At 49.1% G+C, this 20,197-nt stretch overlaps 2 protein-coding genes across 4 annotated transcripts in view; one reads left to right on the top strand and one right to left on the bottom strand.

The window, feature by feature from the left end:
• Nucleotides 1-8,652: 8,652 nt before the first annotated feature.
• On the bottom strand, nucleotides 8,653-12,666 carry FXYD4 (FXYD domain containing ion transport regulator 4). 2 transcript variants are annotated; one of them, XR_004476913.2, is made up of 8 exons: nucleotides 12,508-12,666; nucleotides 11,065-11,124; nucleotides 10,381-10,413; nucleotides 10,243-10,266; nucleotides 9,469-9,543; nucleotides 9,327-9,363; nucleotides 9,028-9,197; nucleotides 8,653-8,842 (listed from the first exon to the last, which is right to left on the bottom strand). XR_004476913.2 is itself a non-coding variant. In XM_033405993.2 (8 exons), exons 2-8 carry the CDS (start codon nucleotides 11,102-11,104, stop codon nucleotides 8,823-8,825), a joined length of 267 nt encoding a protein of 88 aa, XP_033261884.1. In that variant the 5' UTR covers nucleotides 11,105-11,124; nucleotides 12,508-12,666; the 3' UTR covers nucleotides 8,653-8,822. The 2 variants fall into 2 exon arrangements, 1 of the variants encoding a protein (XP_033261884.1); XM_033405993.2 differs by having other exon boundaries at nucleotides 9,028-9,065.
• RASGEF1A (RasGEF domain family member 1A) overlaps nucleotides 9,491-20,197 on the top strand; it is a 311,582-nt gene continuing 300,875 nt past the window's right edge. For both annotated transcript variants that reach the window (XM_049696655.1, XM_049696659.1), the window contains exons 1-2: nucleotides 9,491-9,665; nucleotides 12,476-12,566. The gene's annotated coding sequence lies outside the window, so the exon portion shown is untranslated. The remainder of the gene's footprint in view (nucleotides 9,666-12,475; nucleotides 12,567-20,197) is intronic.

Genomic DNA, 20,197 nt, shown 5'->3' with positions numbered 1-20,197 from the left:
ATTTTAAGACACTGGCCTCATTTACAGAGAAGCTGCTGTGTTAGCCAAGCCTCTGATGGTTTTATAGGTAGATTGGAGAGTCTTAGGCCTTTCCTGGCTTTTTTGGGCTTCACAACCCCACCCTGCCATTCTTCCCACTAGTGTTCTACAGACTCAGGTGGCTGGAGATAGGGCAGCAGCATAACCCAGTAATGCCAGAGGCAGAACTGGGAAGGTCAACTGAGAAGACTGGATAGCATAATTGGGGGGCAGGTGAGTTGTGCAGAGACCACGCATCTGTTCTAGGCTGTGTTCACAGTCTGCTCATCTCATGAGTGACAGTCCACTGCAGGGAAGCAAAGGCCATCTGGGTTGTGAGAAAGACCCAGAGAAACCCAGGCAGAAAACCTGGGAGTTCATGAAACCTGTGATGGCAAGGTCTAGGATGTGATTAAAAGACCAAGGCTTGGGCTTCCCTGGTGTTGCAGTGGTTGGGAGTCCGCCTGCCGAAGCAGGGGATGCGGGTTCGTGCCCCGGTCCAGGACGATCCCACAGGCCCGTGGGCCATGGCCGCTGGACCTGCGCGTCCGGAGCGTGTGCTCCGCAACGGGGGAGGCCACAGCAGTGAGAGGCCTGCGTACCGCAAAAAAAGACCAAGGCTTAATAGGGCAGTGAAGGTTCAAGGAGTACGTTTATTCCCCGTAAATCTTTGCTAATTTTGAGGTTCAGATATGGAAGGAGTGGGCTCCAAGAACCTGGGGTGGGAAATTGGGAATGTGCTAGATGCCCTTAGATCCCACAGTGACTCAAATTTCTGGGCCAGCAGCAGTTGCTTATTAGAAGAAAGACTTATCCAGAGGCATCACCTGAGGTATGTGGTTGATCAGATAATATCTGCTCTCCAAGTCTGCTGGAAGAATGAGCTGGCAAACTGCTGGTAAGCCAAATCCAGCCTGCCATATGGTTTAGTATATAGTATAACTCGTGAGCTAAGAATGGTTTCCAGTTGAGTCAATTTGGTGGCAGGAAACCCCGATTAATTAGAATCTCTCCCAAAAGAATACCATTCTTATTAGCAGACCTGTAGTACAAAATACTGCTCTTAGTGTTTTAGTTTTATCCAAAAAAAAATTTGTGAAAACTTCAAATTTCCCTTGGCCTGCAGAATTTTTACTATTTCTAGCCCCTTAAAGGAAATGACTGACTCCTGTTTCAGAAAACTAGTCTCAGGACTGAGTGTGGCACAGAAGGAAACTGCAGGGCCTGATTAGTATGTATGAACAGGAGCCGTAGCACACAAGGGGATCTTGAGGATGCTGGGCCAGAGGGTTGAGTATAAAACGATTGATGTGGGGCATCTCTTGTGACTCAGGATATAAATTCTAAGCATTCTTGGAGCCCATCCTAATCTAGAGTTGACCCTTGAAGCTTGGAGACGATGGCCTATAGGAGGAAGAGATGCTGGGTGTTGAGAAAGGGGGTTGGGGGACTCAGGTGGGCATGCTAGAGAAGATTAGTATTTAAGGCCAGAAAAAACACCAGCTAAAAGATGTTCTCCTGGAAGGATCCAAGGACATTCCACTAAATTCGATAACGTGCTGGTGAGGTGCACCAGCATTTTGAGACATTAATGGAAGCTCTTGGCCAGGGTTGGCAGTAGGAGAAAATAGGGGTAAAAGGATTCCAGAAGAGCAGAGATCAGGTGGTGGCAATCATCAGATGGTGAGGTAAGCATAATTGTCATGATGGGCACCAAAACCCGAAAGGCAGGAGGAGCCTTTACCCGGCCAGATCTGTGGTGAAGGCTGTCAGACCTCTGTGTGTCCAGGGGTCATACAGCACAGCCCTGAGGTCTGTTATATTTATTTCCAGAACAGAGCCAGGTCTCAGTCCCAGAGACCATCAACTGGAGTGGAGGAAGGGCCTGACAGCATTGCAACAACTATGTAATAAAGATTCTATACATCTTCCTCTCTGCGGCCAGGGGTAGGAAATGACCCGAGTCTCTTATATATGCTGTTGGATAGGGGGTCTGAGTTGATACTGATACCAGGGGATCCAAAGTGCGATCATGGTCCTTCTGTTAAGATTGGGAGCATAGGAAGTCCAGGTGACATGTTCATTTCATTGTGGGTTAAACAGGTTTGCAGACCCCTTAGGTTATCTCCCTGAGTGAGTGGGAAGGGGTACCCTAGGCAGTTGACAGATACCTCACACTGGGTCCCTGGCTTGTGAAGAGTCATCATGGTAGGAAAGGCCAAGAGGAACCTCTCAGAAGGCATTCCCCATCCAAGACAGTGAACAAAGATTCTGTGATGTGTGTGCAACGTCTGGGGTTAGGGCCATGCTGAAACACATAATAAAAAGGCAAGCCTAGCCCTTTTTATTTGCCTGCCTGTTCCCCAGAAAGAGCAGACGGATTCCAGCAGATAGCGAAAGACCAGGAACTTAACCGTGTAGTTGCCCCAGTCACAGCTCAGTGCTTAATGTGGCGTGTTTGCCCGGATAGACCAACAAGCCTCTGGAGCTTGGGAAGCCCCTGACCTAGCGAATATGTTCTTTTCAAACAGAGTCAAGCAAAAGATTTTTTTTAAATGACCTTATAACATGGACATCAGAACACATTCCCTGTCTTTTTTCAAGTGTGTATAACTCCTGTTCTCTGTTACAATACAGTCTGGAGAGACATTGATCACCTTGCCATGATCCACTATATTGATGACATGCTCATTGGTCTTGGTGAGGAGGAAGCAGTGAGTACTTGGGATGCCTTAGGAAGACACCTACCTGTGTGCTCGGGGGTGGAAGAATTCAGGGCTCTGCCATGTCAGGGACATTTTCAGGGTCTAATGGTCTTGGGCAGGGATTGGCTAACTAGGGTCCATGGGCCAAATCTGGCCTGCTGCCTGTTTTTATAATTAATGTTTTATTGGTACACAGCCATGTGCATTCATTTATTTTGTCTAGCCTGCTCTTGAGCTACACCGGCAGATAGATGAGTAGTTTCATCAGAGACCATGTGGCCCACAAAGCCTAGCAGATACTTACTCTCTGAGCCTTTATAGGAAATGTTTGCTGACCTCTGGACCTGGGCAGAACTGGAACATTTCCTCCAATGGAAAGGTCAAGATACTGCATCACCAAGAAAGAGGCATAACTGTTGGTAGGACCTTTTGGATTTGGAGAAACCTTATTTTACACTTGAAAATAGTGCTCATACCCAATTACCAGGTGACTAGAAGGCTGCCTGGATTCTGCAAGCTGCTCTGCCATCTGCTACGAAGGACAGAGTAGGCTCCATCATCCAGGTATCTGTTCTAAATGGTTTTGTGTGGTGTCTCTGATGTCTCACTACACAGTGGCAGCTCAGCCCCTGAGTGGTAGGAATCAACACGACGTTCTCTGCAGCAGGGAGCCGTTTACTATTCAAAGCAGCTCCTGGAGGTACTGTGCTCACCCTGCACTGAGTGTTAGCAGTTGCATCAAGTCCTGAAGCTCTTCTACGGTATCTGAGTTTTGATTTTAGTTTTTGTGTAAAAATTCTTGGACATTTTGTTAGACTTGTTTCTAGGTATTTTATTATATTTTAAATGGTGTCTTTTAAATTTCTCTTGCTGAGAGTTTGTTCCTGGGACTAGAAATACAAGGATTAAAAAAAACAAAACAAAACTGGATTTTTATATTGACCTTTGTGGTCTTGCTAAAATCTTTTACCTATGCTGATTTAAATGTAGATTCTTTGGATTTTCTACAAAGTCATGCCATTTGCAAATAATGACATTTTGATTAATTTCTTTCTAATCCTTATGCACTTTTTTCTTTGCCTTGTTGCAAAGAAAGGTAAGTTTATTTTTTATCATTAGGAAATGTGATGCTGAACATTTGGGGTCAGAGGGCATCTTATTGAAAGCTTTCAATAATATTCCTCCATTAAAATACTGGTTTTTGGTTGCATACCCTTTATTTAGGAGATTTCCATTTACTTAAGGTTTAGTATAAATTTATTTTTTAATCGCTAGTAAATGTTGGATTTTATTTAATACTTTTTCCTTCTTGTGTGTCTTTATTCCTTTTATCTATCTTCCAATCACCCATTCTCTTCAGCTAAGTCTAATTGGTTGTTAAACATCTGTTATGTTTAAGAACTGATGAACTTTTAGTTGTAAAATTTTCTTAATTTTTTTACATAATGTAGAAAAATTAATTTTTTCACAATTCTGGTGGCAAGAAGCCAAAATTAAGGTGCACGCAAGGCCATTCTCCCTCTGAAGTCCCTGAGGAAGAATCCTTGCCTCTTCTAGCCTCGGTGCCTGCCGGCAGTCTTGGTGTTCTTTAGCTTGCAGCTGCATTCTTCCCTCTCTGCCTGGGGTGGCATACGGCCTTCTCCCTGTGTCCAAATTGTCCTCCTTTTAGGGGGACACCAGTCATTGGATTAGGGTCCATCCTAATCCAGTATGACCTCTTTTTAAAATGATTATATCTGCAAAGATTCTATTTCCAAATAAGGTCACAGTCTCAAGTACTGGGGATTAGGAATTGAACATACCTTTTTGGAGGACACAATTTAACCAAAAACACAGGTTTAATTTTCTTCTGAAAATCTCCATATAGCTCATTCCTTGAACACATTACTGACAGTTTTTAAAGTCTGATCGTTCCAACATCTGCATTTCTGTGTTTATGTTGTCTGTCTGGCTTAAGTTTGTCTTTTATGCATGGATATTTTTGGTAGGGTACCGGATATTGTGTACTTAAGTTGTAGGCATAGGATGACTATAAGACCTATGTGTTGTTATTATCTGTGAGGGGATTGGTGGAAGGAATTCAACCAGATTTCTTAAAATTACCCTGAGAACATGAGAAGCCTAAAATGACCAATATGCATTCGGTGGGAATCATAAAACAACAATCTGAAAACAAGTAAACCTGTGAGCCCAAACTCAGAAAATTCTTCAGGTGCCAATTTGAATTTACATTATTGTAGGGGTAGGAGACCATATCAAATAAATCAGTAAAATATAAGTAGTATGTGAATTAGGGCCGAGTACAAAGAGAAGAAGCAGTGAACAGTGATGAGAGCTCACATGTTGGTGGTACAGCTATAGAGTGGCCCGGCAAAGGGCAGGGCCTAAAGGAGGAAGGGAATTGGTGATGCAGGGATGCTGGGGAATTGGGACAATGTCCAGCAGAGGGAGGGAAGCGCAGTGCCCTGAGGTAAGGCTGCAACCCAAGCTGTGTTCATTAATACAACACTGCCTGGGACTACTACTCAGCAAAACAAAGTAATGAACTATTGGTTCACGTAACAATCTGGAGCTCCAGAGAATTACAGAATACTCTGATTGTATAACAGACTTTTATCCTTGATTATTTCTGAGTGCTGGGTTAGAATTTGGTTTATCTTCTAAGTGAGCTATCTCTGTAATGTTCCAGTTTTCTGTAATAAGCATGAAAGATGCTTGCATTCGGAAAAAAATAAGATTGTTTAAATAAAAAGTGGGGAGGGATACATAGTCCCCAAGAAGGTACGGTCCTTGGGGTCTCTCTCAGATAGTGATAAATACCAGAAAAGGCAGTGTAGCCTAGTCGTTCAGAAATGGCTCAGGAGTAAGATGACCTGTGAGAACCTAGGTCTCTTATGCACAGTGGGCATAATATGAATCCACATCACATAGGCTGCTGGAAAAATCAACACGTGTGAAGTGTTTGTAACAGTGCCCATAAAGTACTAAGTGTTCAATTACCCTTTGCTTTCTCTGGTTCTTTCCTGGTCAGCCCCTCATCTAGGAGATGACAAGAGGTGGGAATTGAGATAAAGCCAGCCTCCCTACACTCCCAACCCCCTGTTCCCCAGGGAAAACAGGCCCAAGGAAGGGGTCTCTGAGGCACAGCAAGTAATTCCACACGGTGAAGCCTGGGCAGAGGCTCCTCCCGTCCTATGACTGACTACCTTTCCCACTCCCTACTCCTGGGAGGGAAGAGAGGAGAGCTTATTTCCCTTGGGAATCAGCAGCCCAACTCCAGGGCCCATGTGCCAGACTCACAGGCTAACACTGACTCCATCCTGCATGGCTCTCTCCTGCCACCTTCCCATCACAGTCCGTGACTTTTCCCAACCATGATTAACCCAGGCTCCCAGATGCCCTCCATGAGCCCCTTGCCCCAGCCTTGGTTGGACAGGTAGAATCAGCCTAAACCAACAGGCAGGAGCCTGTACTGTAGAAAGCCAGGCTCACTGACTTGACAATGACGGAGCTGCACACGGGGGGGGGTATGGGGGTCGTAGGGCCCTTCGGTTGCTTATGGGACGTGAGGAAACTGGCGTTTGTTCAGGCGAAATTGGACAGGCTGTTTGGCAGGCTGAAAGTAGATCATGACTGTGTGTAGCTGGTCTCCACCGCAAAGCGGAGCTGGGAAACCAAACCGTTAAGATGGATGTGGAATATTGCGCCAGAAACCCCTCTTCCGGGGCTGGTCGCCCGGGTAGGAACTGAAGCTGAATCTCGCGTCAAAGTGATTTAGGTTACCCTGGCAGCATGGGGTTTTCTTCTTACTGATTGGATTTCAAACAGCAGAGCATCTCACCGTTTGTGATGGTAGGAATCCGAGTTTCTAAAAGAAAGCAGTTGTCGGTCACTCAGAAGGGGGCGTTCTGCCAATATCGCTTCCGCGTCTGCCACTCTAGCCCCACGTAAGGCCACAGACTTTGCTTTCTTAGGCGGAGCTCATTTTTACATTCTCCAATGCAACCCATTCACACCAGCATCCTCCTGTGTCCAAGGAGGAGAGGGACATGCACCCCACTCCCCAGGACGAAAAGGCGGGGTCGGAGGCTGCCTTTGGGCGGATGACGCTGCGGCGCGTCCGGGCTACGCCATTCCTTGGGATCTGCGCGCCTGCGCTCCTGCCGCCGCATGCGCAGATCCGGGTCCCCCGATTGATTCCCAGCTCAGGATGGGGCAAAATTCTCCCTGCAATGGCCGCACCTGCTTCCTCGTTGATCTCATCACTTACGTGCCAGTCACACCGACGTTCCTCTGGTCCTCAAAAGGCAAGAAACCATTGTTCCCTCTACCAGGAAAGTTGTTTGCGCAGCTGGCCCCTCCCACCATTCACCTTAGAGGATTCAGCTCAGATGTCACTTCTTGACCTGACCACATCACCCACTGCTGCCCATGCACCCAGCCGCTGCAGCACGCTTGTTTTACTTTCTTCATAGCATGTATCTGGTTCAGAATGCTGGGATCTTAAAGGCCTAAGAGGCCCCCCGTAGCTCCCTGCCACACTTCCCTCACCTACCTTGGGACCGTGAGTGGATGCAATTTCAGCCAGGTATCCTGAGTCCCACTCAGGTTCTTGGAGTTCCTGCTGTAGCTCTGGGCCAGCCTTGGAACTGTCCCCTCATCCTGCTTATGTGACCTATTCAAGGGCCCTAAACAGGTCTGTGATCCTCATTTTTATTTATTTAGGCCACACTGGGTCTTAGCTGCAGCACACGAGATCTTTGTTGCGGCATGCGTGTGGGATATAGTTCCCCGACCAGGGATTGAACCCGGGCCCCCTGCATTGGGAGTGCGGAGTCTTACCCACTGGACCACCAGGGAAGTTCCTGTGACCCTCATTTTTAGATCTCAGGGCCTGGGAGGGCTGCAGACCAGGAAGTGGGGTCCTCAGCATCTAGAATCCCTTGTGCCGGCCTCCTGACTACAGCCAACAAGTCTTGGATCCACTATACTTTCCAGAGGATCTAGTACCACGCTGGGAAATGGGTGGAAGGTTTGGAGCAGGGCACCATTAGAGAGCTGGCTTGAAGCAACACCAAGACAGGTGGCTGCCCCATCAGCCCAGACCCAGACTGTGAGCCACTGCCTGGCAGGGACAGGGCAGATGTCTGCTGCCCCAGCCTGTCTCCACCCCAGGGTCTCTGCCAGTATGCCTCAGCTCCTCCCACCTTAGGATATGGAGGTTGGCAAGCGGGGTGAGGCTGCAGGATGAACAGGCTGCCCAGGTGGGAGAGCCGTTTCCCCAGCCTCACCCCGTGCATGCTGGGGCCTTTCAAGTGAGGTATTCCAGAAATGGACTTTGGACATACTGAGACCCAGATTGGCATGGATGGGTTTTGTTTCTAAAATGCACTATGCAGGGCTTGCTGGGATGTTGCTTATAGTGGGGGTCTCACGGGACATTACCTAGAGTGGGGGAAGGGTCCATGGGTTGGTCTGAGAATTTCATAGGGTTTTACTGGGGTGAGTTAGTGAAGAAATTGCTCCATTTCCTGGGCTGTGTGAGCACTCACTGAGTGAGGTGGGGTCTTAGCAGAGGGCAAACGACTGGGGATCATTCTAGGTTACAGGATGTCATGGGTATCTGGGTCATCGGGACTTACAAGGTCTCCAGGCAAGGTGTGGAAATTGTAAGGTTCTTTGATAGAACATAGAGATGTCTTGCATCATGCATGGGTGAGGCAGGAGATCAATTATCAGGAGGTCCTCAAAGTGGGGGGCATGCTGGGAATGGCTTCAGGACAGATATGTGGCCACAGGATGCATCAGCAATCTATGGGACACCCCCCCTCCCGCTGAGGGGTCTGGACTTTCCTGAGCAAGATTTCCTTGTCCCTTTCCAGCCTGCCTGTCCCTAACCAGACACACAGAAGGTCGTAAGACCACAGGAGGGAGGAGAAAAGTTTAATTTAGAAATAAGCTCTGGACAGCCTCCTGAGCATAAGGGAGCCTAAGGGCCCACCCTCAGAGAGAAAGACCATCACGAAGGGTAAAGTCCCCCAAGGGGGAGGGGACAGTATGGGAGCTGGTGCAGGAAGTGCCGTGAAGCCGGTCCTGTGCTCAGCAGGTACTGGCAGAGCCTGTGGAGAGAATGGAGGTCAGGTCTTCACAAACTGGGTCACTCCACGGACACCCCCCTCAGCCTCAGATGACCCCAAGGCAGGCTGGCTCAGGACAGTCTGCCTTACAGCATAAAATTTATTAATTCTCAAATTATATGGCTATCCTGCCTGAGTGCCTGGAAGCCTCTCGAAGCCTGTCTCACCTGGAGTGATGAGTGGAACAGCTTTCTCGGGTAAGGAGCTGAGAAAGGAACACGTCAGATTAGCATCCTCAAGCCTCTGTCCTTTTCCCCCACCAAGATTCCTGGTGCCACTTTACACAATACGAAGGGTCAGAGCTTTCCCTGATTTGGGGCCCTTCAGGGTTGATGATCTGTGAATGACAAATCCCACTGCAAGCCCAGGGACAGCCCGGGGGCTGTCCTCTTTCTCCAAATTGTAGGGCTTTACCGCCAAATAGCTCTGCTCTGCTCAAGGTGCACACAACAGGGCCCTGTCTCACCTGTGCTTATGATCTTGCTTGCATTTGCATTTGCCACCTGTGAAGGAAGAGACAGCCAGTTCAAAGAGCCTGGGGAGCCTGAGCCACCCCCTTCCCACCCGCTCCCCACCCCCACCCCGGCCCCGCCAGTCCCACTGCTCACTCAAGGCGAACAAGATTCCAGCGATGCACAGGAGCGCCGCACAGATCACCCCGCCCAGCTGCAGGCCTTCCCAGTCTAGAGGAGCATAGAGAGTGAGCTGGCACCAGCCTGGCTCCAGCCCAGTCATTCAACAGATAGTTATGACCACCTGCTTGTACAGATGCACTTACATTCCAGGCAACAAGAAAGACAAGCCAGTAAGTACATCATCTAATATCTGGTGGGAACAAGTGATAGGAAGAAAAAACAAGCAGAAGAGCACAGAAAAAGAATGGGCTTTGAAGAATGATCCAGGAAGGCTTTTCTGAAAGGTGGCATTTGAGCTGAGACCTGGAGCACATGAGGACTGTGTTGGGGGACAGTGCCAGGCAGAGGGAGCGGAAACCTGCTTGGGGCGTTGTCAGGCAGCAAGGAGCTGGTCCTGGGGAAGGCAAGAGAGAGTGAGTTGAAGAAAGGAGATTAGCCAGGTGCCTCTAGCCCCTTTCCCCGGAAGTCTTCCTAAACATCCTGTGGGCACCTTACCTCCTTGCTGGAATGAAGTTCTCCCAAAGACCATGTTATGAGTCGGCCTGTCACTCTTCTGGTCGACGACGACAATGACGACGACTCTGGTTCTTTAATCCCCAGTCTCAGCCCCATCCTGCCCCTCCTTCCCTGTTCCCTCAAGCCCCTTTCTGTCTACACTGGGCTCCACATCACCCCTCACCAACCCCTAGCAAAGAGGTCCAGGATAGGCAAGGGTAGGGGTGGGGGGCAAGGGATATCAGCTCTTACCATAGTAGAAGGGACTGCCTTTATCTGCAGGAAAGAAAACATAAAAAAAATAAATAAGGACCAGAGCCAGGAGGCAGGATGTGGGGTCTTAGGGCCAGCTAAGGCAGGGCCAGCAGGGCAGTTTGGGGCCTTACTCACCAACCAGGTCATTGGCTTCCAGGACGGGCAGGCCTGGGTGAGAGAAGCAGAGGGACTGGCTGTTAATTCACGGCACTGGTCTCAAAATGAATCAGCAGCCAGGACCCCAGCCTAGAGGCGCAAGGACAGCCAGCTTCGTTGGGACTCTGGGGAGGTGGGATGGAGGGGCCCTGAGGTCACCGGTTCCTTTCCTCACACCTTCCCCACCCCCAAACAGACCTGGGATTTTGTCTCCTACTTCCTGGTCTTTGTGCCCGCCCCCCACCCCCCCACCCCCGCCCTCCGTCCCCACCCCCCAGCCTTCCAGCAATTTCTCAGGCTTCCTGCTATTCTTTCTTATACTCAAAATGGGATGGTGTGTTGGTATCTTTTTACCCTCTCCTGAAAAGCTTTCTACACAGGTCCTGGCTAATGCTCTGCCTCCTAAAGAAGTAGGGAATGCTGTTCTCTTCATGCCAACAGATGGTTAGCTCCCAAAGTTCCATTAACCTGGGTAACTTTTGCAATAGCTACTTCCTACCTGTACCGTTACTTCCTTTATGTTTCTCTTTAAGTTGACAGTTGAAATGAAAACACATTCATTCAACATCAGGCCCCCTTTGTGAGATGCTGTCCTGGTTTTCACAGCCTTGGTGGGTGGGTGGGTGAGTGACAGCAGGGTCACCTCTGGGAGGACTGACTCACCTGCCAGCAGGAGGAGAAGGCCCCGGACCACTCCCTCCATGACACAGCGGCAGGACTAGGCTGCAGGGGAAGGGGGCAGGCTGGGGTCAGACAGCCCCGACCGGCCCCGTCTCACGGCACTTGGTGGCACAAATCTCAAGGCTGCCCTTGCTTATGGGGTCGACTTGGAAAAGTTACTAATTTGTTTCCTTGTCTAGAGATGATAATAGTAATGCCTTGTGGAGTTAAGTGCTTAGAGCAGTGCCTGTGCATAGTAAGTGCCATATGAGGTTTTGTTAAAATCTGGTAATCAGATGCCTGACACACCATCAGGAGAGCAGGGCTGCTGTTCTAACTCAGGCTTTGGTGCCTGCCTTCCTGACCCCTGGCTCAAAGGGCTAAGGTTGTCAGGCCTCGGGCTATCCAAAGGTCTGGGCCTGGGGCACTACCAGGCTAAGTTCCAAGATAGCCTCCACCTAGGGCATGCCCAGGACTCCTCTGAGTGAACAGCTGGGCAGGGGAAGCGGAGGCATTAGGGGCAGGTGCCAGGGACAGGTGCCAGGGACAGGCAAGAGCCTCCCACCTCAGCCCTGGCCAAGCCCTGCTCCAGGTAGCCCCAAATTCCACTCTCAGAGTACAGACTGCTGTTGGCAGGAAACTGCCTATTGGGTGGGACATGGCTCCTTCTTTCTCCTTAGGGTGGGAACTATCCATATCTTCATTTACTAGTCCCTAGGGTGGCTGTGTCCTTGAGATAAGACCTGCTACCAGCTTTCTGCCTATTGTTAGCCTCAGGCAGGCATAGGGGTCGTCAGTGTTCCAGACTGCAACCCCAGTTGTTACGTGCCAGAGAATTCCTCTCTCAGCCACTTAACAGCTGTGTGACTCAGCTGGGTTACTTAACCTCTCTGTGCTTCAGTGCCCTGTAAAAATGAGGATAATTATAATAGCAACCTCATAAGGTTATAACTGAATTACATGAGTTACTATATGTTAAGCCTAAGAATAGCGCGTAGCACATAGTTAAGTACTGAAACGTGTTACAATAAGTAAATGTACAAGTACACGGGTCCTTTTGCCATAGGAAGGAGGAACTATTAACACGCTCCTTGGGAACATGGGGGTCTGTTGGCTCTGAGCAATTTCCAAACCTGGCCCTCCTTTGGCCAATCTGTCTCTCCCTGCCCCTTCCACCACCCTGGAATTCCTGGATCGTGAGGGTCACAACTCCACTTTACATATTCTTTGGCCAAAGATTGGCTCCTGTTTCCTCTAGCCTCCACCCCACCTTCCTTCCATATGACAGTGGGCACAGAGCAGGCAGCCTCCAGTCCTCCAATCCCCCAAACACACACACGTTACTGAGAATACTCAGGCAGCTACCACCCCTTCCTCAGACTGATACCCCCTCTGCCCCCACCCCTTTTCCTAGGATCCCTGAAGTCCTGGTGGAAACTTGCTCACCTGAGAGCTGAGTGCAGAGAGCTGGTCTGAGGAGGCTCCTGGAGCTGCGTCCAGCCCAGGTGGGTTCCAGCTTTTTAAGCCCAGCAGCCCCGCCCAGGGCAACAATACTCTTGGGCCGAAGGAACTGGTCAGATTCCTTAAGATTCCTGCAGCTCCCTCTCCCCAGTGCACTCTTAAAGGAGACGGCTCACCTGCCACACCCGCCGAGCAGAGGGAGGGCCTCAGGCCCTCTCAGAGGCTAAGCGGAGGGAGGGGAGGGATGGGCCTCAGACCCGTCCTGTGAGAAGGGCGCTTTCAGTTTCTTTAGCTCACCTAGATCCTAAACGAGGGGCCCAGAAATGTGTGGAAGGGGACAAGATATTTCTGGGTACTTGGGCCAGAAGTGCGGGTTCCAGGACTTCTGGGGGGCGGGCGTTCCGGGAACATCGTGTCAGCGAGGCGGTGGGGCTGGCCTTGAGGCTCCATTCGCTTGGCCGTCGCATCGCTTTTCCTTGGACTGGGTTTCATTGGGGGGAGATCTGGGGCTGATGGGCACCCCACAGGATCGCCCACCCTCTGACCACATCCTGACGACCACTTAGCCCCTGGGGACCGGAAGCTGTAGTTAGAAGCCCCCCGCCCTGTCCTCGCTTCCTGCCTACTGTGGGGGAGGGGGGGCGAGGGGAGGACCACCGGCCTGGGATGAAGAGTGGGCCGCCTCCCTCGGCAGACCCCCGCGCCTGCCTTGTGCACCGCTGGCCAAGCTCTTCCTGTCCCTCGCCCCACCATGTGCCTTCGACCTGTGCCCTTGACGCTGGACGACCACGGGCCCCTCTATTCTGCTGTCCCGCCTCCCTGATTCCTCTCTTTTCACCCTCTTCTCCCACTGCGCAGTGAACAACTGAAGCAAGACTGTTGCCGCCCTTATTCCCAATACTGATAAATAGATTTTGATTGAATTGTTGAGTCACTGAGGACAGGAAGCCACCAGCAGCTCCCAGTGCTGGGGGTCAGAGGGCAGGACAGAGCCCTGAAAGACAGGGTGGGAAGGATTCAGGTGAGTAGGAAGCCGGAGGGCCTTCCTAGTGCAAACATGTTGCACCTCCTCACGAAAACCTTCCATGGTGCTTCCTATTTTCAAGATTCGGTTCTTGCACAGAGCTTAAGACCAGGGCTCCCGGACCAGAAAGAGCTGGATGTGAAGCCCAGCTTGCCACTTGCTCACTGGGAGATCTCAGGCAGCTCCTTCATTATGAGCCTCAGTTCCCTCTCCTCTAAGATGGAGTAACGGGACTTCCCTGGTGGCGCAGTAGTTAAGAATCCGCCTGCCAAAGCAGGGGACACAGGTTCGAGCCCTGGTCCAGGAAGATCCCACACGCCGCGGAGCAAGCCAATGTGCCACAACTACTGAGCCTGTGCTCTAGAGCCCGTGAGCCACAACTACTGAGCCTCCGTGCCACAGCTAGTGAGCCTGCGCGCCTAGAGCCCGTGCTCTGCAGCAAGAGCAGCCACCGCGATGAGAAGCCCGCGCACCGCAAAGAAGAGTAGCCCCCGCTCGCCGCAACTAGAGAAAGCCCGCGCGCAGCAACGAAGACCCAATGCAGCCAAAAATAAATAAATAAATTTATTTATTTTAAAAAATAATAAAATGGAATAACAACAGGACATACCTTTGAGGTTTGGGGTGGAGGGGCTGCAGTGGCACGGGGCCAACCCATGACCAGCCCTCAATTTGTATGTGTGGAATGAATGCTTTCCAGGCCCTGTGTGAGGAGAATTTATGAACCTCGAGAGTCAGAAGAACCAATAATAGCACATACTTTGGAGACAAATCCAGGCTCTGTTATTTACTTGCTATGTGCACTTGAGCAACTGACTTACCCTATTCCTGCCTATTTGCTCATCCATGAAGTGGGAACGATGACTGAGCCGACTTTGAATGTTTGTTGTGATGATGACATCTGATTATGCTGCTCAGTTCACAGGGGCTGTTCTTGTAGCTGCGAATGGCCCTGATATACACACAGTAAGATCTGCAGCATGAGAGAAAGGGGGTCATCATTAGAGAGACCCCCATGGGGTAACTGTGCTCCAGAGAAGATAATGGTCTTGCTTAAGGTCACACTGTGCCATGGTAGCAGAATGGAGACTCAGCTCAAGTTTCCAGACTCCTCCGGTGGGGAATAAGCAGCAAGAAAGCAGGCATTTGAGGAAGAGGACCCTTTAAGTCCCAGGTGCTTTGGAAGGTCTCCAGGAAGTATGAAAAGGACCTCAGATCCACTTCTCCAGAAGGTTCTAGCGCTTTTGCCCCATCCTGAAACTTCTGCCCTCTTTAGGGATCCTCCACTCCCACCCCTATCACCATGAGGTATTTCACCTTTAACAGGTAGAAAGAAAACTTCACCTGAGCCAGGTGGTATTGACACTGGCTCAAGATAGAGGACAGGTTGAGCCTAGGGCAGAACCAGGGAGAGAGAGCCCAGCTACCTGTGTGTGGCTTCTGCAAGCACACAACAGTAAGTCACCACCTCATCTCCCCGTTTTGCCAAAGTTCAGTATAGGTGCATCAGGGCTGAGTATTGCATCTGTCCCCTCTAAGAGGCCCCAAAGGCTAGACACACACTCAGCAGTGGGCAACAATGCCTTCCACACTGGAAGTGGCACAAGTCAGGTCCCAAGCTAATGAATTTAGCTTCTTAGATGTTAAACCCAGCACTTATAAATAGTCATGAAACTCGGTGTCGAAAATTTTAAAAGCTTTGTGTATTAAGAAGTGTCTCATTTGTTAGGAGTATTTAGGATGAACAACTGTGTTCTCAAGGTGTGATTCCTGAGGGGCTAGACTGGCAGTGAAGGCTGTTTTCAGGAAGTCACTTTCGAGGAGGGCTGGCCACTTGCCCTGCTTCTTGGGCATGCATTCCTTATCAGAATTTCTGGAGCCATCCTTTTGGGTCTGATTTCTTTTCTTTTTTGGGGGGGCTCGCCAGACAGCCTGCAGGATCTTAGTTCCCCCACCAGGGGGAATGCCCTCGGCATTGGGAGCACGGAGTCTTAACCACTAGACGGCCAGGGAAGCCCCTGGGTCTAATTTCTTACCTACCAGATGGGAAAGTTGGGTGAGAGGCACTGAGACCTACAGGGAAATCAAAACTCCAATGATGAAAGGCTGGGAGGAGTGGGTGATGGAGAGCCAGCCTGAGTTGGGTGGGTGCAGATGAGAACCTAGAGGTATCAAAAAGAGAGAAAGCTGCAAGATCCAGCTCTGAACTCTCTCTTCCCCTTCTGGACTCAGTGCTGCAAATGATACAAAAGACCTTGTGTGGAAGGAGGGAAGTCTGTTGCCAAGAGTGGCTGCCTGAAAATCGGCACTCACACCCAGGACTCTCTTCTGCTCACGTCAATCACTGCCGCAGCCCCTCACACTCCCAAACGGTGCTTTTCCCCTTCTCTAAGCACTACCGATTGCTCTGCGAAGAACATAGATGCATCCTCAAAGTCATTAATTTCCCTGAGGAAAGGTAATAAAACAGGAATTATCTAAGATTGACCAGAGATAAAGGGAAGTGGATAGCATCAAGCCTGGCACATAATAGGAACATGACGTGTTTTCTTCCTAACTTACAAGATGAACTGAATGTCACAGGCATCAGTAGGAAGCTGAGATTGTCTATTTTGAAGGGTCTGGTAGAATAGGGAAAAGACCCCATTCATGAGAGAACAAGAATAGAGGGAATCTCTGCCCTCTGAGGCTTCTGCCAGTTTCTGAGACATACTGAACTCCCACCTGGACCACTTCCTGTGCTGTCTCCCTCAGGAGCCCCCTGTTCTTCTTTCCCCTCTCTCTAACATGTCCTGCAGGTCCCCCTCTGTGTGCTCAGGGTGCTGGGCTCCTTGCCCACAGGTCTGGGTCTCACTCCGTTTGAGGACCGTGGGGAAGGAGGCAGCCTAACTCTGCTCACCTGCCTACCAGTGTTAGAGCAGGAGGTGAGTGGGTGTAAGACAGGGTGCAAGGAGGGCCATCTGAAGGGTAGCGACAGTTTGAGGGATGACGGACTTTTGCCGGATCTCGGCCTTGGCTGACTCCGGCGCCCTGGGGAGGCGGCGGAAGGGGCCCTTCACGCTGCAAAGATCTAAGAGCCTTCTAGACGAGGGGATACAGAAACGGTGTGCGGGAGTGTCTCAAGAACGGAGATATGGAGGTCTCTGCGGCAGCCACGCCCCCTCGGAGTCTGGATTGAAGGTCTGGATCACTTTGGCCGACTCCGGCCAGAAAAGACCTCATAGGCTTCTAGGAGGCCCCTTCCAAGAAGCCATCCGTACCCACTCGCTCTCGTGCAGGCAGTGTGGGCAGGGCTTTCCTGTCGCGAAGCGGTCCCGCCCCTCTTCGTGCGGATTGGCTGCTCCAGTTCACCCGAGTACCTGTCAAGCAGCCGCCCTATTACGCCTGCGCAGCTCTTCTTACCCTCCCCCCCCCCCCCCCACGCTATATCCTCTTGTAATGGTTGGCGCTCTGGTTGAGTCACTTCTGGAGCCTTTGTCCACCCATTTATCCATTCGCGCCTCCGTGATGGCCGCGATCTTCCGGAGGTCGTGGGCTTCAGGACCTGGGACTTTAGAGGCTGTGAGGGATAGCTGAGGTGAAGGGACAGAGCATCGGGTGAGCTCAGGAGGCCAGGGAGGAGGGGGACGAGCGGAGGAGGCGGGCCGCGTGGAGTAAGGCCAGAAAGTCGGCAGTGGACCTTGGAGGGAGGGCTTCAAGCCGGGGAGAGACATTGTTAGATTTGTATTTGAGAAAGTCCTTCGAAGAGTGAGGGTGGGAACCTGTGCATAGAGGAGAGAAGCGCAAGGGTTCACAAAACTGAGATGCCAGGCGACGTCATTTCTCTTCGACCTTTCATTCCGCTTCTGTTAGAGCTCAGAGATGCTTTCCTCCTGCCCCAAGAGTGTCTTAGCTCCCTTGTGCAACTACTGCTCATGTCTCTCAACCAGACTACTCAGCCCTCGATCTTATAATTGAAGTACCTCTTGGGCACACCTCCCAGTCAACAACTTCTGTAATAAAGCTTCCCATTGTGTCACCTCCCCTATACCCACCCTTCTCTATTTCAGTGTTCTCTATCTCAGGTCACTCCCGTATCCACCTGGTCACACAGGCCACCACCGAGCACATCATATGGGGATTATCACTGACGTGTGTCACTCCCTCAGACTATGACCCCCTTAGGGGACTAGCACCCCGAACTCTGGGTGCATCCACAATGGCAGCCTTGGTGAGAGCTTGCTACCTGGCAGGCTGCTTTCCAGCGCTGACTTTCCATGTGTTAACTCATGTCATCCTCACAACAACCTTTCCAGGGAGGACTCTCACCCCATTTCAGGATGAGGAAATGAGGCAAAGAGAGATTAAGAGAAGCACCCGGCCTCATAGCTGGAAGCGGTGGCCCCAGCACCAGCTCTTAATTACCACTCTCCACGTTAAATTGTGCATGTGATTTATTTTGAATGTGATTTAAAAACAGCTTTGTTGAGATATGAATTCACGTACCAACCAATTCTCCCACTTAAATTGTACAATTTCAAAGTTTTTTAAGATGTTTACAGGGTATATATATATATATATATACACATATATATATTATATTATATATATATATTTCTCTTTGGTGTGCATGCATGTGTGTGAATTTTAAGCTGATGGCTATCTATTTAGACATTTTGTGTCAATAAATGTACATTTTATTTTCACTAAGGTGCCAATTGTGGAAAAGTTTGTATCACTATGCATGTACTATGTGTACCATGCTTTTTTCTTTTTCTTTTTGGCCTGTGCCACGTGACGTGTGGGATCTGAGTTCCCCGACCAGGGATCAAACCCGTGCCCCCTGCAGTGGAAGCCCGAAGTCTTAACTACTGGATGGAGAGGGAAGTCTCCTGTACCGTGCTTTTTAAATTTAATACATTATAATTTGATTTTACAACTTTCAAAGTATTTTCATTTTAGTATAATTACTTGATATTTATTTACTGATTCAACATATATTTTGAATTTTACTACTGTTCTGGCACTTCTCCAGGAACTGAAGGTTCCAACCGGGTAATGCAAAGTTCCTGCCTTGAATGGCTGATATTATGATGGGGACAAGTAAGAAAGAGAAATAGATGGTATAATATTTCAAGTATTGATTGACAAATGTAGTGAAGACACATAAAGTGGCTGAGATGTAGAATGATGGGGTAGAGAGACTGCTTTCTTAGATTGGGAGGTTAGAGTTGGTCAGTGTTAGAAACATAGGTTTAAAACATTTGCATGACATAGTGATAAATTTCCCTTTGCCCTTTTTCCCTCGTTAAACTGAGCCAATGAAGTCAAATACATCCCAGGTTTCAGATTAGAGCATAATTTATGAAGAGTGTCTCTTATCTAGAACCAGTTGCTCTCGTTCCAAGAAATGTGTCTCCTCTACATCTTTGTATAAGTTAGTTATAATAAGATTAAGTGTCTGATTAGGAGAATTACTTATCCGGCAATAATAGGATAAAAGAATGTTTTTACTGCCACTGAATGTTAGGGTTGAAAAACTGAAAACAGTGGCTGAACAGACGAAAGGCACTATGATTGGAAAGGGTCTTAATTCTGTGTTTGTTAGCATTGAACATAACTGTGAATGTCAGTAGTTTCTAGAACCTAAATAATGCATTGAATTTGTGGCCACCTGAAATCTGGATTCAAATGCAATCAAAGCTTAACAAAGTCTTTGTTGTCTCCACTGCAGTAGCTCTTCTAAAAGCCCTGCAACGTTCTGCAGTTATTTGTTATGCAGTTTTACCAATAAACAAAGGGAGCTAGTGTTCTGCTCTACTCCAATCAGACTACAAAAGAGAATAACAAGTACCTCCAAGCAATGTTTACCAAATTAAAATGAACCACTGAAGTTGAAGTTTAGTAAACAATGGGAAATAAATCATATTTTAAAAATTGAGTAGCAGTTTTAACTTTTTTCCTGTCATGTAGAACGTCTTGTAGTTTCATGGATAAAGTCTTGAGAGCGATTACTTGCCTTCAAGTTCTTAATAAACTAGTAAAATATTAATATATTAACTTCTAATGATCACCATTGGAATTTTCCGCAGTGAGGGTCTGAAGCCATCCCCCTTCCACCACAGCGCGCTTGGAGAACCAGTTTTGCCGCTAGAGCTGGGTGGAGTTTGCTGTATTCTATTTTTTCATCCATGGTGACTAAGACCTTCTAGGCTCCTAGGCTTGGGCAGAGTGGGATGCACCGCATCTCAGTTCCATATCTAAATTGGCGCACCTGCCTTGGGAAAGAGGCACTGCTTCTAAAAACTGAAATAGTGCAAACATGGTGCCCAGCAGCGATGTAATGACCCAGGTGTGGCGCTCAGAGCACATACACACCTGTCCCAGAAGAGGGGCGAGGGCAGATCCCGGAAGCAGGAGCTGAAGCCGGCCCAGAGCCGGAAGAAAAGAACACAAAGTTATGAACATAATATGTTTGTGTGAAAGTTTATATTTCTTTAGAATGACAAAGCAAAATAATTGCAAAATTTTAAAAGCTGACAACAAAATTTCAAGGATAACAAATATAAAATTAATTGCCTTTTAAAATATCAATCTTAGTGGTAACATTAACTGCATAATCATAGCCACTGCTTCCTATGATAGTGATTTAGAATATTTTATTTTATTTTA

Source organism: Orcinus orca, chromosome 14, assembly GCF_937001465.1.
Source record: "Orcinus orca chromosome 14, mOrcOrc1.1, whole genome shotgun sequence".
NCBI lineage: Eukaryota > Metazoa > Chordata > Mammalia > Artiodactyla > Delphinidae > Orcinus > Orcinus orca.
The sequence above is the reverse complement of the archived record's forward strand: the minus strand, read 5'-3'. Positions and strand labels throughout refer to the sequence as shown.

Bases quoted from the DNA above. Each gene is read 5' to 3' on its own strand.
- FXYD4 (XM_033405993.2), bottom strand. From the start codon at position 11,104: ATGGAGGGAGTGGTCCGGGGCCTTCTCCTCCTGCTGGCAG. The intron at 9,066-9,326 runs GTGAGACAGGGC...TTCCTTTCTCAG, and splicing joins AAGCAAGATCATAAGCACAG to CTCCTTACCCGAGAAAGCTG. The intron at 8,843-9,027 runs GTGAGACAGGCT...TTCTCTCCACAG, and splicing joins TGTTCCACTCATCACTCCAG to GCTCTGCCAGTACCTGCTGA.